The 18,642-nt window shown below is 34.8% G+C and overlaps 1 protein-coding gene across 2 annotated transcripts; it reads right to left on the reverse strand.

The window, feature by feature from the left end:
- Positions 1-238: 238 nt before the first annotated feature.
- On the reverse strand, positions 239-18,642 carry cdc42 (cell division cycle 42). Of its 2 annotated transcripts, none has more exons than XM_073826235.1 (6): positions 18,543-18,642; positions 10,719-10,861; positions 10,506-10,578; positions 10,011-10,120; positions 8,236-8,433; positions 239-1,629 (listed from the first exon to the last, which is right to left on the reverse strand). In XM_073826235.1, the coding sequence occupies exons 2-6, from the start codon at positions 10,821-10,823 to the stop codon at positions 1,540-1,542; spliced, it is 576 nt and encodes a 191-aa protein (XP_073682336.1). In that variant the 5' UTR covers positions 10,824-10,861; positions 18,543-18,642; the 3' UTR covers positions 239-1,539. The 2 variants fall into 2 exon arrangements, with proteins under 2 accessions (XP_073682336.1, XP_073682337.1); XM_073826236.1 differs by lacking the exon at positions 239-1,629 and adding an exon at positions 5,549-6,276.

Raw genomic sequence — 18,642 nt, forward strand, 5'->3', positions numbered from 1 at the left:
CTGCTACAGATTACTGACGAAGAGGCTGTCCTTTACCTATCTGGTCACACAGCATACCCTGCTGGCAGAAAGATCACATTAACCAACTACAGTCCTGAATCCAAAAACTACTGAGGCATGGGAAAAAGAAAGAAATTTGCGTATCATTTGAAAAATACACAAGCATTTTAAGAAAGATATGCTCCTTTAGGTAAAGATACATTGCAGTGTTCATTTTAAGAAAGGGACTGGAAAATGATAAAGGCAATTAAGGTATAAGTTTAATATTTTTTCTCAAAAGAATGCATATACAGTACAAAGGAGAGACTTCATACAGAGCATTTGGTTTACACCAAAACAAAAACAAAACAAACATAACTAGGGAGGGGGGAAAAGGACTGGAAACCAAACTAACTCTGATCCACCGGTGTTAAACTATTAAACTTGGTTCATGATTCTGAGAGAGGTTATCTTGCACCAACACATAAAACAAACAGTTGCTTTCTTCCTAAAAAAAAAAAAAACACAAAAAAAAAAAAACACAGGTGGATCAGAGAACTGCTGGGATCCAGTCCCTAAACGAAAGGGAGGAGTGAAATGAACCTTTGCGGAAAACAAAATTAAGATAAAACAAAAACAAATCACAAAAAACATTTGGTAAAATAAAAACAACTGGAGCCTACAACAACTTTTGTCAGCTTACATTATTATTAATTAATGTTAACCTATCCGAAGGAACCTGGAGGCTTACCTACATGCATCACAAGTTCTGGAAAAACGCTTCCATGGTCCCTAGCAACGCATTAGAACACGCCACTTGTTCTGCTAACACTGTTAGAAAGTTCCCTGCTTGAGATAGACCAATTTTTCATTCATGAGGAGTCAAAAGTATACACGGAAAACGACTGAACCATTTACAGGACTACTGTGTTGAATGCCTATCAAATGGGAATATTGGCAAAGAATAAGGAGCTATTTCTAAGCACTTCAGGTGATGTTGTTCGAGGGTGCGTGGGAGAGGGATTTCGGCAGACTCACTCGGCGAACACATCTCTATATATGATACTTCTTTTATTTCTTGGGCTAGTGACAGACAAAGTTTCGGATCAGGTCAGAGTGGTTTAGTTGCCATTTTGAACACCGTAAAATGTTTGCACAGCACAATGAAAGAAATACAACCTGAACCTACTTAAGACTTTAGCGACTGAGAGTCTGTACTACTGTGTGTGTTACACTGACCCACTTAAAATGTCAAAATACGGCCGGCAAACCAAGGCAGCATCTCTAATATTCCTCACCATGAAGTACAGAAGTAAGACCCCTGGAATCAAAACTAGAAAAGGCCCTCTAGGTTTTTTATATTAATGGGCATGTGGGTTGTGTGTGTGGTTTTTCTTGTGTGTATATGTGCATGTGTATGGTGGGTACTCTTTATATCTTTATTGCAGAGCAAATATTGAAACTCACTTCTTTTACACATTGCTTTTTAGAGTGTAAAGCTGTGGACCAGCCTTAGCAGAGCAAAGAAGGGAGAGGGGGCGAGATGGGGAAAGAGGGCGCTCATAGCAGCACGCATTTACGCTTCTTCTTGGGCTCTGGGGGCTCCAGGGCTGCCAAAATCGCCTCGTCAAATACGTTCTTTAGGCCTTTCTGTGAACACAAAGCAAGGGAGAGATGGACACTCAACGTGGGTCAACACACGGACAGAGAAAAGAAAATCAATGGGTGGTTTGGGAACAAAAATCATTGGATGATTAAATGGCAGATTTTGAAAATGCAAAATATATAAACAGCATTGTAGAAATAATGGATAAGAAGCATACACTAAATTTAAATGTGCAGGAAATGCATATATTTACAGTGGAACCAAGCAACTAAGAATGCTAAAATGGGAATAAGCCAAAAAAAGAGCTAAATAATTAATTAGGAAGTTTCCTCATAACTAAACCCATATACCTAATTTATATATTTCCTGTTTATTTTCAAAGAATATGTCTATTCAAATGTTGCATAAGAGTGTTATGATGTGTGCACACCAAAGCATTTTATTTATTTTATTTTTTTTGGCACCTTTATGACAGGACAGTGTAGAGATAAGGTTAAGGTCCTCAAGCTAGGATTCAAACTCGGCACACCCAAACCGCAATGTGTCTTATGAAAGTATTCATACCTCTTCATTTTGGTTGATATTTTGTTATGTTGCTGTACCATAATGACAAAGCAAAAACAGAATTGTCACAACTCCATTAATTTATTAAAAAAACTGAAATAAGTACATTGCATAAGTATTCATACCCTTAACCCAGTACTTAGTTGAAGCCCCTTATGTTTCTGAGCTTTACAGGCAGTTTTTTTTTTTACCTTAGGGCTTGTTTTTTGCTCTAATATGCATTTTCAGCTGTTAAACCTTTTATGAAGACGTGTGCCTTTCCAAATCATACCTATTCAATTTAAATTGCCACAGGTTAACTTCACTTGAAGTGTATTATTAACATCTACAAGCTGAAAGCTCTCTAAAAATTTTATAATTTAAGTTTTATTTTTAATAAATTTGCAAAGATGTTAAAAAACTGTTTTTGCTTTTCAATTATGGTGTATGGAGTGTAGATTTATGTGGAAAAAAAGTATTTTAAAGGAAGTTCACTTCTAGAACATCCTTGTCATCCAAGGTGTTCATGTCTTTCTTTCTTTAGCCGTAAAGAAATTATGTTTTTTGACGAAAACATTTCAGGAATTTTCTCCATATAGTGGACTTCAATGGTGCCCCAAGTTTGAACTTCAAAATTTCAGTTTAAATGCGGCTTCAACCATCCCAAATGTGATTGTAAACAATCCCAGCTGAGGAAGAAGGGTCTTATCTAGCGAAACGATCTGTTTTTTTTTTTTATTACAATTTATATATTTTTTAGCCTCGTCTTGTCTTGCTCTCCCTGAACTGTTTCTTTAGGTTCAAGACAGTTAGGGTATGTTGAAAAACATACTTACACTTTTTCTCCCTCAACTTCAAAAAACATTTCAAACATCATCCTACATCGCTGCAGAAGTATCGACCCAGTGTTTGCAAAGTGAACATGCAAAGATGATCACCCTTAACAAAAAAGCTAAAACAGCAATGTAGGACAATTTTGAAGTTGAGGGAGAAAATGAGATGGGATTTTTTCGACATACCCTAACTGTCTTAAAGTGGAAAAAACACAGTTCAGGCAGAGCAAGACAAGATGAGCATTTGAGGTTAAAGAATATATAAATTGTAATAAAAAAAAAAGGTTGTTTCACTTGATAAGACTCTTCTTCCTCAGCTGGGATCGTTTACAACTGCATTTGGGATTGTTTGAATCCGCATTTAAACTGCATTTTGGAAGTTCAAACTAGGGACACCATAAAAGTCCACTATATGGAGAAAAATCCTGAAATTTTTTCCTCAAAAGACAATTTATTTACCACTGAAGAAAGAAAGAAAGAAAGAAAGAAAGAAAGAAAGAAAGAAAGAAAGACATGAACATCTTGGATGACAAGGGGTTGAGTACATTATCTGTAAAATTTTATTTTGGAACTGAACTTCTCCTTTAAAGCAGTTTAACATAAGGAAGCAACATAAAATGTGAAAAAAAAACAAAAAACATGGAGTATGAATACTTTCGCAAGGCACTGTATGTTGCCACGCTGCCCGCAAGGCTATTAGCGCCGACCCCAAAAGGGAAAGTAATTATTTGCGTGAGTAGATTACATAAAGCAAAGACACAAATTGGACGACGTGATTGAAAAATTTCAATTCAAGCAGAAAATTAGCATGAAGCGCTGTCACACAAGCCAATCAGCTAAGGGGGCTTATTGTATCAATTGTATTAGAAAATGAAGGACAGCATTAAACAATGTTTTTATTCATGCGAGTGACACCAAAAAACATCCCACGAGTGATGAAATACACATACCATATTGACCCAAATATAAGACAATGTTTTTTTCTTAGAAATGCATCTAAAAAAAAAACAAACAAAAAAAAAAACGGTCGTCTTATATTTAGGGTCTAGATTTTGACATGTCAATTATACACCCACAATAGGTGGTGCCAAATACGCGTAAAACGAGTGTGCCAAGAAATACTTAATGTATGTTGTAATGTTAGAACATCGGGAGTGAAAAAATATAAATAAATAAAAGGTTACATCGACATGAGCTACTATGAGATGGACAGCCTATTTGTTATACAATCTAGATTGTGATTGCTGGTACATTTTACCAGTATTTACCATACTTTCAAAACAAAAATTAAAATAGGAAAAACATGCAATATAAAAATAATTTAAGAAAAAAAATCTTTTCTTAATAAAACACAAGATCTGGATTTCAAAAAGCCTTTTTCCAAAAGGTACATCTTGAAAAGGGGTCGTCTTAAAATCAGGGTTGTCATTCAGGTCAATATGGTATTCACTTCACTTTGAGTGTGAACACACCTTTACACTCTTATTGATAGCTGAAAGCACAATATAATCAGCCGAAATGCTTAAAAGGATAGCCCATCCAAAACTGGAAGATCTTTGAAAAAAAAGATTAAAAGATTTTTGAAAAATGCTGCCAACCAGTTTCAGTTCCCATTGACTTCCTTTTTTATTTTTGACCATATAATGGAAAATGAAAAAGGTTACCAACACTATTCAAAATATCTTCTGTGTTCTGTAGAAAAATGAAAGTCATACATGTTTGGAATGACATCAGGGTGAGTAAATGATGACACCATGTTTCTTTTTGGATGGACTATCCATGTGGGATGTGTCATTTTATTAATAAACCAATTCTGCTAAAGATTCCATATCTAAAAATAAAATACAGCTGGTTTGATCAAATTTAAACATCTTCATACTTCCTCTTCAACTATTAGCTTTAAACCCAGTCAACTGAAAACCAACTGAATCAGCCATGCTGTGCAGTCATTCTGTCACAACACAAGGTGTCAAACAAGAAAGTGGAAGTGCAAGCAAACACAGGCTCAGAGACCGAAGGGTTGGTGAGGTGAGGGGCTGGTCAAACAGAAACTTAAGCCTCTGGGTGAAACAACAAACATACACGGAGACAAATGATCTGCGAGAGAATGCAACCTGCAGTGTGGAAGTGCTACAAAACTGCCCTCATCTGGGCAAAATGAGCAAGGAGGACACTTTCATGGCAATTTTAGATTTTGTTTGTTGATAAAACACATCAGGTGACAGCTAAAGCAAGGGAGAACATGTACAATACACTCTTCTGAGCAGAGGAGGAACTGCTGGGTGCTTGTAAACAATAAGTACGACATTGTTCGAGAAAAGCGTCCTCAGAAGAGTAGTCTGAGAAGTTATTGTCCAGTTCTGTGACAAGGACCCACTGTGTGAGCAATAGTGAGAAGGATTTATTCACAAACAACTGGTGGAAGGTAGATGTGGATTGGGCTTTTGTGCAAAAAGACACTGTGGGTAATGTATAACAGTGTTGTGTTAGTGTTGGCATCAAAGTTGACCCAGGCCATTTAAAAACATAACCCAACTCTGGATTTAAAACAGCATTAATGCAGAATTGACGAGAGAGACGCAGTAAGTAATGGCAATTGCAGCTGTCCTTTATTAATGGCACAAATCATTTCACAGGATTATATTAAGCCATTTAAACTCTCAAGACGTCGTACGGATAAGAATGGCACCAAATTGCAAACTGTAGCCATACGCTAATAAGTTTAGAATTTATATGATACAATTGTTGCAGTACAAAATAAATACACTGACATAAGGAATGATGAAATGCTAATAAACTGAGCAGCAAAGTACTGAACTATTTTACCTTTGTCTGCTCTTAAATAACACTAACAAAGAAATAAAGACCATAATGAAGCAACATATCAGTACTATATATGTAACCCTTCATTGTAAACTTCCACATTTTATATTCAAACTCAAAGTGCAAATCATAATAGTATTAATAAAAAAAAATCTGTAGAAAGGAGGCAAATGTCACTCCCAAGAGATGGGTCTAACGTTAGCAAGTCTCCAACAACAACAACCAAAAAAAAGTAGAAAAAGAAAACAGCAAAAGCAAGTTCTTTAGTATTGGTGAAAGAAGATACATATAGATGACGTCACTTAAGAGATTGGGAAAGTAGTCATTTCTGTGGAGCGAGAGGTAACTAAAGGAAGCAGCAAACATCTGGGGAAGAGTGGGGCATTAGAAAGAGAGAGAGGTTTAAAATATACAGCACTTCCGTTTTCGCTGCGTTTCAGGAGGTTCGAGGGCAGCTAGGATAGCTTCATCAAATACATTCTTCAGACCTCGCTATGAACACAGAAGGGAAGGGAAACAGAATAAAGCACCAATGTTAGCAGTTACAGAAAACATGAGAAAGAGAGAAGAAGAGGTGAGATATCAAGAGAGGAACTAGCACATTTCAACAGAGCACAGCAGATAGTGAGGAAGAGAAGCTGCTTGTAGAAGAGCTTGTTGCACTGAAGGATAAACCAGTAATTCTACAGGTGCAGATGCCATGCAGGCCTATGGTGACAAACATGGTGAGAAGAATAAAAAAACAAAAACAAATGTAATCTACAATTTAGGATGCCAATTGCATTTCGACTGCCTAAACTCAAACCATGGTCCTCTTTTTCAAAACAGACTGTATGCAGACATTTATGAAGTCAAATACTGATGTCCAAAAACAGATAAATTTGTTTTCTAAAGAGCAAAACAAAAGTGCCAAACATGAAATCATAAAAGCTATAGTTGAAATTAAAAGTTACAAACAACATGCAGAATTTGCAAAACATTGTTTTAGCAAAATAAAGAGGGATCAAACAAAATGCATGTTATTTTTTTTTATTTAGTACTGGCCTGAATAAGATATAGTCCACAAGAGAAAATAGTTGAATTTATAAAAATTACCCATGTTCAAAAGTTTACATCTGCTTGATTCTTAATAATGTGTTGTTACTTGAATGATCCACAGCTGATTTTTTTGTGATAGTTGTTCTCGAGTCCCTTGTTTGTCCTAAACAGTTAAACTGCCCACTGTTCTTCAGAAAAAATTGTTTCAGTTCCTACAAATTCTTAGTTTTTTTTTTTCAGCATTTGTGTGTATTTTAACTCATATGTAACTATTACAGAAGGTTCAAACAGTGCATCAAGAGACTGAAGATCAGAGTTAATTTTACTTATTTTGTCTTCTTGGAAACATGCAAGTATCTTCTGTAGCTTCTGAAAGGCAGTACTAATTTACAAAAATCTAACATTTAGGCAAAATAAGAAAAATGTACACATCTTCATTCTGTTCAAATGTTTTCAACCCCTGGCTCTTAATTCATCATTTGTCCCTCAGTTGTCTTCAGTGTGAAAAGATGGGTTTAAAAATCAAACAGTCATCCCTGGAAAGGTTTCAAATACCAAAGAATTTGTGGCACCTGAAGGATTTTACTGAAGAACAGCAGACAGTTTAACTGTTCAGGACAAACAAGGGACTCATGAACAACTATCACTAAACTAAAAAAAAAACACAGCTGTGGATCATTCAGGTAACAACACAGTATTAAGAATCAAGTGTATGTAAACTTTTGAACAGGGTCATTTTTATAAATTCAACTATTATTGTCTGGTGGACTGTATGTAAACATATTTTATGTAAAATATCATATTCAGGTAAGCACTAGATAAAAAATAACATGCATTTTGACTCCTTATATTTTGGTAAAATATCATTTTGCAGATTCTGCAAAGTGTATTTAAACTTTCGACCTCAAATGTACATTACTGTAAAATACTGTAAAATACAAAAATACACAGGACTAAACCCCATTTGATATGGATCACATTTCAATTTATATTCTAATATGCAAGCATCAATTGGCAGAAAATAGCTGGTCAACAGGTCAATGACAAATCAATCTCTGATCATAAACCAAACCAAAAGTTAATCCTCAACATAGTTAAATTTTTTCAAAACCACAAAAAGTCACCAATGTCTCTGAGCCTCTGACCAAATGCTATAAAGATTCCACTTTCTTGTTAAGGTAATTAGCACAAATTAAAATAAATAAATAAAAACACACCTGGAAGACTTGAACAATCAAACATCAAATCTTAATACTGCATCATCAGGACACTTCTAACCACTGAGGATGATTTAAAACCATTTTTAGACATTGAAATCACCAACTAAAGAGGCAGTTTCTGATTGTAATGTAGATGATAAACGTTCATGAACATATGATCATAATTGTGCGCTGTGCGTGAGACCTCACTCACCTGTGTCAGAGCGGAGCACTCCACATATTTGACAGCCTTCAGATCGCGGGCCAGCTTCTCTGCTGTCTCCGGAGTGATGGGTTTCTGTTTGTTCTTGGCAAGCTTCTCAATGGTAGAAGGATCATCTCTCAAATCAATCTGCGTCCCCACCAGCAGGAAGGGGGTCTTTGGACAGTGGTGGGTGATCTCAGGTACCCACTGCAGGACAAAAGCCAAAGGATCAGACCATTTTTTCCAATTAACTTGTGTAATAGGTAGTAAAAAAATAAAAATAAAAAAAATAGTAGTAAATGACCAAAATGACTAGATTAAATACTTAGCAACAAAATTGCAGGCCAGTACTGCATAAATCCAGCCACAGTTTTTTTAAATATACATTTTTACACTTCTCATAATAACATAAAATGACGTTATGTTTTGCGCCAAGCATTTTTATAAATTCAACTATTATTTTCTTTTGTGCACTACACAGTTTTACAATCGATTAGAAACATTTTTTCACTTCTCATAATAAAATAAAATGCTTTGTAATGCCAAAAAAATTGTGTTATGTTTCGCAACATTGACTTGGAAAAGCATGTCAAATGAAGTAACACCAGGATATGGTTTAGTGGCCTTACCAAATGGCAAAATGCTGCAATTTAATTAAAGTAGCATATAGTGTGTCGCGTTGCATGTTTCAAAGCAAAGTGCACTTAGCTCAAGTGATCAGCTTGTGAATCATTGGCAAACGCAACATACACCAATGAAACACTCCATTCATATTCACATAATTTTTATGGACAGTTGAATTCAGTATTTGAAGGGCCCCATGAAATTATTTTTCAATTTAAATTTTAATAATCAAAAGGCAACGGTAAATAATGAATCTCATAAAAAACATTTTTTAATAACTTCTTTTAGGCAATACTGTGCATTTATATTTTTCTGGTAAATAAATTCTGGTAAATATTTTTTATGGTAAATATTCATGTTAATGTTTATATATATCTATTTGCTAAATGTTAACCAACTAATATTATACATATTACGCTTTGGGTTTCTGTACCCAATATGTAAAAAAAAAAAAAAAAAAATTAAATGTAAATTTAGAAGTATCGGTATGGGGTGAGTACTGGAAAAAGTGGTAACAGTGCCTCCCTATTATTAATAGTAGTAGTATCATCATTACATTAAGTATTATATTTCCATCACAGTTTCTTCAAGTTAAACCAAATGTTTATTTTGATGGGTTGCTGTAAAGACCTTTAAATTTCTGTTTGTAAATATGGCAGTAGTTCTGTTTTTTCTCACAAGAAATGGCAAAATGCTTATGAAGAGACTCTCAGAGCGGTTCCAGAGATTATGTTCATGTGTTCGAGCACTCATATTGAGGCGGCAGAGGCTAAAGACACAGCGAGCGTCACATGCGTTTTGATTCTAGATTTATTCATCCAAAATTTGGGAAATTCCACGGCATTCTGTGTTATACAGCGGAAATCATAGGGCCCTACTAAAAAGAGGTTTGAGTCCACTTTAAAGACCAGGTAAAAGTCAATGCAAAGACTTTTTATTCTGTTCAGTTTGAACTCTAAAAGTGCAACAGAATAATGCATTTAACTTCAAAATGTACAACATTTTCTATTTCCCTGGATCCCAGTCAAGAGGGACCAAGGTCCAACCCTGTAGTTTCACCAAATCATGTGGGGAAACATGGCAGTTGGTCATTTTGGACCACAGGCAGCACGACACACCAAAAATAGAGCCTGGAAACTGTTTGAATGATTCAAGCTCACCTTTTCTTTGACGTTTTCAAACGAAGAAGGTGAAACAACTGAGAAACAGACTAAGAATACATCTGTCTGAGGATAGCTGAGGGGTCGTAATCTATCGTAATCTTCCTGACCTGCAAAGAGACGGAAATAAAAGGATAAATTAAAACCAAGAATGCATTTACAATCCCGAGCAGCCAACGGACGTCATTCAGTCATGCGGTGGATGGGGCATTTAAACACGTGCACTGCAAAAGACTGGTCCCACAATCCTCCAAAAACAGCAGTTTCAAGCTCAACCACCCCCCACAGGAATGTGTGGAATTCTCCAAAGCTCCCGAGGTCTAATTTCTACAACAATGACGATCATGGATGTTTTTTTCCCCATCAGCCCATGAGCTCCACCCTCTCAAACAAACACTTTAAAAACCAGAGAATACCCTTCTGTCAAACAGGGTTTATTAAAGCTAATGATGATGAATGTTAATTAACAAGCCATGAATGAAATTTGCACTGTACCTGCAGTGTCAAACAGCCCAAGGGTGTACGGCTCACCACCAATCATAACCGTAACTGCATAGTTATCAAAGACCTGTAAGGAAAAACAATAAAAGGATTACAGCTACTGAAATCCACTGGACAAAAAAAAAAAAAGTCATAAATATGACAGGTCAAGTCATGAGACATTAATAACATTAGTAAACATGTAAAAAAGCAGAAAATGCTACTCACCGTTGGTACGTATTCGGAGGGGAATTTATTAGTTGTATAGGAGATTAATAGACAGGTTTTACCCACTGCACCATCACCAACAACGACGCACTTGATCGTCTGCATAGCTGTGCTTTTATAAATCCACTGTTCTCATTCAAGATCTGCAATTAAAGACAAAAAGTGTACACATAAGACACTTCATTCAGAAATAGCTGGTTTACCGTCAGTGTGTGAAGAGAGACACTAAAGCACATATGCATTGCACAACACCTCCATGTCCACTACTATCACGTGTGCAGAAAATTAGTGCTAAGGGCAAACACTAGGAGGAGATCTATTGAAATATATACAGTAAAGCTGCAACTAACAATTATTTTGATAATTGATTAGTTGGCCAATTAAATCGATTAATTGGCTTAAAAAAAATCATTTTTTTATTTTAATAACAAAATTCACACTATTCTCACATTCTGCCCAAAGTCCTTCAAACAAACGTGCCAACTGAATGCTATGAAAACATACAGTGCTTAATTTATTAGACCACCTATTGTAATAAAGAGAAAACAAACATTTTAGGAGCCTGTCAAAAATGGTTTAAATCTAAACATATTATCATTTATTGGGCAAATAAACTGAAACAACTAAATTGTATTTATTCACATATCAAAAATGGCCTTCTATGCCATTTATAACAGCTTGCATTCTTGCTGACATTGTTCATGTACTTTTTAACTGTAATTGGGTATCTGAAGAAAAAAAACACTATAAAGTTACTAAAGAGCCTATGCATATCGGAGGATTACCAATACAGAAAGCTAAAATAATTATTTTGGTAATCACCAATACTGTTCACCAATCACCAATACTGGTTTGTAGCAGCGTCACAAAACTTACATAATTTGTTAAAACCTTATATAAATTTGTTAAGCAATGTATATAGTGAACATAGTTTAAGTCTCTATATTAAAAATTAAAAGAATAATACAGATAATACAGACAAAATTCAGTGTTAACCAACAGGTGAGAGGAACGTTCTGCGTTCACATTGATCACAGTCACGATTACTGTTGTTTCTTATATGATAATTACACGCTGTTATCCCTTTACACTTCCTAATTTCATTAAATATGTGCACTACATGTTGTCTTGTAAACCTAAATGTAACATTCAACAACAGAGAATTTCAGCACAATTAATATTTTTTTTGCGCTCTCTACTGTGTTCCGTCTGTCTGATGCTTATTCAGTATATATTAAAACTTAACACAGACTGTCAGGAAGGATTTAATGCAAAAATGAAATGCTTGAGTGAATTTACAGATAAGGATATGACCGTAAACTGAAAGTGTTTGCGCTGAGGCTGGAAACGCATCTGTCAAAGCGCCTGACAGGGCAAGCCATTACGCGAATGCATTAGCTTAAAGCTTAAAATAAAGAATTCTCATGTTTAGGGCAGCTTGGATCACGTACATCTCATTCAGCATCTCATTTTGTTTCCTCCACTATTTTAGATTTATTTTGTTCATAGAAACGCATTATTCAGTGCTGTAATGACACGGTTTTATTGACAAGTTGTTGCAGCCCTAATATACAGAACCACAGACTTTATCTACTTTTTAGTGGGTTTTTATAACCGAAGGAGAGCAAAAGGAGTAAATGAAGAAATGGGATCATAGCTTGCAATATTTATAGTTTTTAGAAACCAGCGGGAAGTGTATTCAGCAGTGCTAAAGCTTCCTGAACTGACCATATGATCTAAATCAGTGTTTCCTGCACCACAAAATGCATATACAGCACAACCAGTGTTGACAGATTCACGACCAAATGGCTTTGAATGGATTGCTAGTTACAAGGTATCCACTGAATCCATCAAACTTCTTACTAAATCACTTACTGTTGTTTATATGACACAATGTACTTAAATACTTAAAAATGCAACAGCTGCTTCTGTAATAAAAAACATATCTTAACTCAAAATACTTTATGAGTTCACTGTAAGTGGAGCCAAAATACGTTATGATCAGGAACCACATCTAAATTTGTCAGTATAATACCACAACAGACTGGAAGAACTAATCTTCCAGTGAGAGTGAAGTTTCTCACTCTGTTTTTTTCCAGAAAATGCTGGTGGTCCACAAGTGTAAAACACCCACATTAGAAACTATGACAAGCCCTGCTGTTTTCAACACAAAATGTGAGAAATTAATCTGTCCCCACTTACTGCTTCAGAAGCGAGAATAAGTCATATTCAAATCAATTTCACACCCTTCCATGTCTCACAGACAGTTACATTTGTGCAGTAATATATCCTTTAATTAGTATGACATGCAATTGGCTCATTATATGCATGGATGAAATGGTACACTAACAGTCAAAAGTTTTTGGACAGTAAGATTTGTAATGTTTTTTTCTTGAAGTCTTAAAGAAGTCTCTTCCGTTCACCAAGCCTGCATCTATTTGATCCAAAGTACAGCAAAAACAGTAAACTCTTGAAATGGACATTTTAACTATTTAAATGACTGTTTTCTATTTAAATATATTTTAAAATGCAATTTATTCCTGTGATCAAAGCTAAATTTTCAGCATTATTACTCCAGTCACATAATGCAAAAACTGTTGACTGGTAGTGTATGCAGTGATTGAGACATGGTTTCGCTGAAATGCATTATGGCTTTTCTATTATCCACCTACCCAGAGCTGATGAAAACAATTAAATCCTAAAACTTGTCAGATTTAGGTCAAGCACACAGTACTCATTGAAAATCACACAAACGTAAAAGGCAAACAGTGGTTTGTCTTCTACTGTGCATTGATTGTAGACTATGTGCATCAATTACAAGTTCATTCTCGACTAAAATACCAATAATACATATTTACAGTAGCGCAATTTCATTTTCATTAACATGAACAATTTGCTGTCATTTTTATGCACAGACTTGCAGAAAATAGGGCCCCGTAATTGTAAAAACGCAGTCGTAACTTCGTAATCCAGACATAAAAATGGAATTTACTGTACAACGGAAATGGAATTTGACACATTTTGGATAGAAAAATCAAAAGTAGGTCTTCACACTTAAATTAAAACAAGATATGGAGTAGTGTCTGTACATATTAAGCCGCAGACGCAATAGCCAACAACACACTGTATCAGTCAAAATTATCAATCTTTCTTTTATGCCAAAAATCATGAGGATAATATGTAAAGATCATGTTCCATTATGATATTTTGTACATTTTCTACCGTAAATATATAAATAAAATTTTTGATTAGTAATATGCATTGCTAAGAACTTAATTTGCACAACTTTAAAGGCGATTTTCTCAATATTTCGATTTTTCTGCACCCTCAGGCTCTAGATTCCAAATATTGTCCTATCCTAACAAACCATACATCAATGGAAAGCTTATTTATTAGCTTTCAGATGATGTATAAATCTCAATTTCAAAAAACTGACCCTTATGACTGGTTTTGTGGTCCAGGGTCACATATAGTACTACTACTACTAACAAAACTATTTGGTTAGTAAGGAATTTCAGATCACATTACCAGAAAAAATATATATTTATCAGAAAAATGTAAATACACAACACAGTATTTCTATAAATTAATAAAATGTTTTTTTTTATCTATAAATTCAATTAATTAGAGATGCTTTTGATCATTAAAATTTAATGAAACTATTAAAATGGAATCCAGAAAATAATGGAAAACTGAACTGAAATAAAATAAGTTGTGTAAGTTTCACTATTTAAATTAGACATGCTTTTTTGAGTAATGCTTTTTTAACCAATGAAAAACTTAAAGAAAAAATGAATCTAGAAAAACTTAAATGGGAAAAAATAATTTGGAAAAAATAAAACTGAATTTGGGGGGGAAAATGGATTTCATAAGGATTTAAAATAATTTTTTTTTTTATTAAACTGCAGTTTAATTGTGTAAGTTTCACTATTTAAATCCATTAGCCATGCTTTTTGATTAATATTTTATTTATCCATTAAAACAGAGTTTAGAAAAAAAACTGGATTGTAGAAAAATTTAAACTGAAAGAACAAAATTTTGGAGGGGAAAAACTGAATTTGGGAAAAAATAAAACTGATTTCATAGGACCCTATAAAATAAGAAAAAAAAAACTGGAAAAAAAGCCAAACATTTTAAGCAAGACTTAAAGAAATTGACAAATTGACACACAGCCTCATCTTTAAACTGATATTCCAAATTTTACATAAACCGATAATTTTCTCATGCAAAACTATACTACAGTCTTAAAAATAAAGGTGCTTTAAAAGGTTCTCTTCACAGCGATGCCATAGAAGAACCATTTTTGGTTCCACAAAGAACCATTCGGTCAACGGTTCTATTAAGAACCATCTCTTTCTTACTTCTTTTTATAATCTGAAGAACTTTCTTTTACCACAAAGAACCTTTTGTTAAAGGTTCTTTATGGAACCATTTAGATAAAAAAGGCTCTTCTATGGCATTGTGAAGCACCTTAATTTTTAAGAGTGTAAAGGCAAACTAAATCCAACCTCAAGCATTCATACTCTCTATTTAGACAAAAAATGCAAAGCCCAGTCTGAAATAATAGTGTGAAAGTTTGAACATTTAAGATACCTTAAATTTTTTCTAGAATAATTATCCATATATTAACAGAATATATAACTATATATATATATATATATATATATATATATAACAGAAAATGCAATCATCTAAGGCCTAAAACACTAAAAAATTAGACATGTTTTTTCATGTCTTTCAACTGTCATACTGTGAAAATCTAGAAATCATGAATGTGTCACAAATGATATCTTCACTAAAAACTGAGGAAAAAAAAAATGTAATTGCTAAAAACCCTTAAACAAAATAATTTCACTATTTTAATGTCAAACTGTCCAAGGAATGAATCAGAATTACCGTCTCATCACTCAAACAGACAAATGAAATTAGACAAAAAAATATATAAGTACACACAATACACTGCAATAAAAGCTTTAACCCCCATTTAAATTACATTTCAGAAATATTTCATATTTAAACTCCCCCCCTTTCTGACAGCCCCTCCTCTGGTCTGATTGTGGGTCACTGCGGCTTTAAACTCAAGCATAACGTCACTGCTTTCAGCACATCTCTCTCACAGCAGGTCAATATGCTAAACCACTATCCACACAACACAGACCCCAAGCGTGTGGAGAGGACACATGGGGGCAGAAAAGAATAATACAGCAATATCCCTTTCCTCTGGTGTGCGGAGGGGAAGCAGGGGACCGAAGCGCGAGACTGAGAGAACCACTTCCTGCTGTTTGCGCCGCGCCTGAGCAGCAAGCAGCTAAGCCTCTGCAGAGCTATGCAGCAGTAAACGGGTGAGCCTTCGAGCTCACAGATGGTCAGGACGAGGAGATGGAAGCCCATCCCGGCTGTTTCCTTCCCCTCGCACACCGCAATCTGCGGATGTGAGGCCTGACCTCATTCCAGCGTCAGTGGAAAACCCACAAAACAAAAGCACAGAGATCTGGTGGACGCCATCACCTGTCTAACACAAATTCTTATCAGAATTAGCAGTAATTAGTTAAATTAGTCATGAGATTTTAGTTGTAGTGATGCTGCACAAGCTGTATGACATCCATCGATTTATTTCACAATATTGCTGACACCCTGAGCAATCTGATCATTTTCATGTGGACAAGTACCAGAAATAACTGAATTAAAGCCAAAATTCAGTTCAGTTTAAGCGCTAGACTGCATAAAGCAATATAATCCAGATTCACGTGCAAACCTAGACATTAAATCCATGCTTTTTTTTTTTTTTTTTTTTTTTAAACCAGGGTACATTCGGACAAGCCTATGCTTTGAATTAGTTTCACCCCTAACTCTTCTTTTTTTGACCAAATTCACCCTGATTTTTGGGGTTGAAAATATTTGACTGTGTTTTGTGAGCTATTTATATGATGATACAAACATTAAATAATTAAAAGCACTGCAGTTATATGGAATTCAAAGTCCAGTATTGCATTTTTGAAAGCAAAGATACCAATACACAGTTACATTTGCACAGTAAAAAAATATTTTTGAATTAATCAAACATGAAAGCCTGTTTTCACCACAGAATTAAAAAAATAAACATAATTACAACTTACAATTTATAAAAAATACAAATAATTATTACTTTATCTTTATTTTTAGTTTACAATTCAAAAATGTAAACCTGAAACAGAAAACCACAAAAAAAAAAAAATCAAGAAAAAGTCTGAATTTTGAGATAAAAAGTCAATTACCATTTTTATTTCATGGTGAAAACTGGCTTCCACAGACGTGATGATATTATATGTAAACATTATGCATTAACAGCCTGCTAAAACACAGAACTACTGCGGAAATCTTTTATTTCAGCTTCTGACACTATAATAAATGAGTTTTGCTATAGGAAATCTACAGTAAATATTTTGTTATTACCAATATTAATAATGCAAATGAGAGCCAAGAAGTTCTGCTATCCTGTCTAATCCTGTTTAAACGTGAAAACATCCACCCTACATATTAAATAGATTACTCTGAAAGTGGTTGTCCATTACTATTCTATAGAGATCCACCAAATTGCCCTATGTTTCAATAGAACATTAACGAATCATTACAATAAAAACATTATTCAAACATCGCCTATTTCTAAAAGAAAACCTAGATTAGAGTTAGAATCATCTATTCTTCTCATGTAAGTCCTGCCTTCTTCCTGCGATAGTTTAGCGATTCATTTGTGGCAGGAAAAGCATTTCCTCAATGACCAGAAGTGAAAGAGAACTTGTTGCAAAATACATAATGATGCAAGTAAAAATTATGAAGTGTCCTCTACCAAACGAATTCATCTGAGACTGAGAGCGAGTTATGCTTTTACTTCACATCATTCAGTCCACAAGGACAAATCAATCCAAAACAGCATGGATGCAATTATCCATCAAGTAATTCAGAGTGCTTTTCTTTTAATTTCCACAACCTGCGAGAAATCAATAACAGTGCTAAAAAAAAGAAGAGACACGGACTACGAACATAATGCATGTGTTAGAGAGAGACAGAGACATCCCTGACAGAAATCAACAGGAAACAATGGTCAACAAGTACCGTCCACCCCAACAGAACCACTCAAAATGTATGAAAATAGTGCTATAACATGATCCTACATGATTGTACATGTATATATTTATATTTAAAAATATAAACATAAATAACACAATCCTGTCAGTGTCATTCATGCTAAACAAGCACAAACACAGATTCCATGCCACATAATTATAAATAAATAAATCATTAGTCTATTTCCAATGATGCTGTGCCACTGAAGGCCACCAAAACACTGTTTTAACCATTTTAACCAAGCAAACATGCACTGCACAATCCCTTTATACTAACCAGAACTATTCAATCCGCATTTCATACAAATTAGCTGTAATATGCTAATATGGAAATCTAAATAATTTATGACAGTTATCCGTCGTCAACAGGCGACTGCAGCGGATGACAGATTGAAAGCCAGAAATGGCTTTATACCTAATACCGACGTGACTTTAAATAATTATTATATTAAAACAAACCTTAAATATGATACACAACAGCATGATAATAACTGTAAACGCGCCTATGGTAAAATCCAACCGGTTCTCCTCAGCCTCAGCTAGCCGCTTGTGCTAACTGCCCTCGGGTGCCATTTAAGACGTTTAATTCGTTAAATATCCATTCAAAACATATATATTGTTACCGTACATGTTTATAAATCGATACCGCACCAATTCGAGCGCTGATATTGGATATAAGAAGAAAAATATAGCTAATATTTAGAGCGTCATTGGCACTCACCGTATCCTTTCTGTTTGTTTCTCTGCGCCGGGCGTTGGCAGGTCCGCGCGTCTGGGGTTTCCAGAACTCAAGAGCAGGGGCGAGTTGCGCGCTGCGTCAC

The sequence above is a fragment of the Garra rufa genome, chromosome 20 (genome assembly GCF_049309525.1).
Source record: "Garra rufa chromosome 20, GarRuf1.0, whole genome shotgun sequence".
Taxonomy (NCBI): domain Eukaryota; kingdom Metazoa; phylum Chordata; class Actinopteri; order Cypriniformes; family Cyprinidae; genus Garra; species Garra rufa.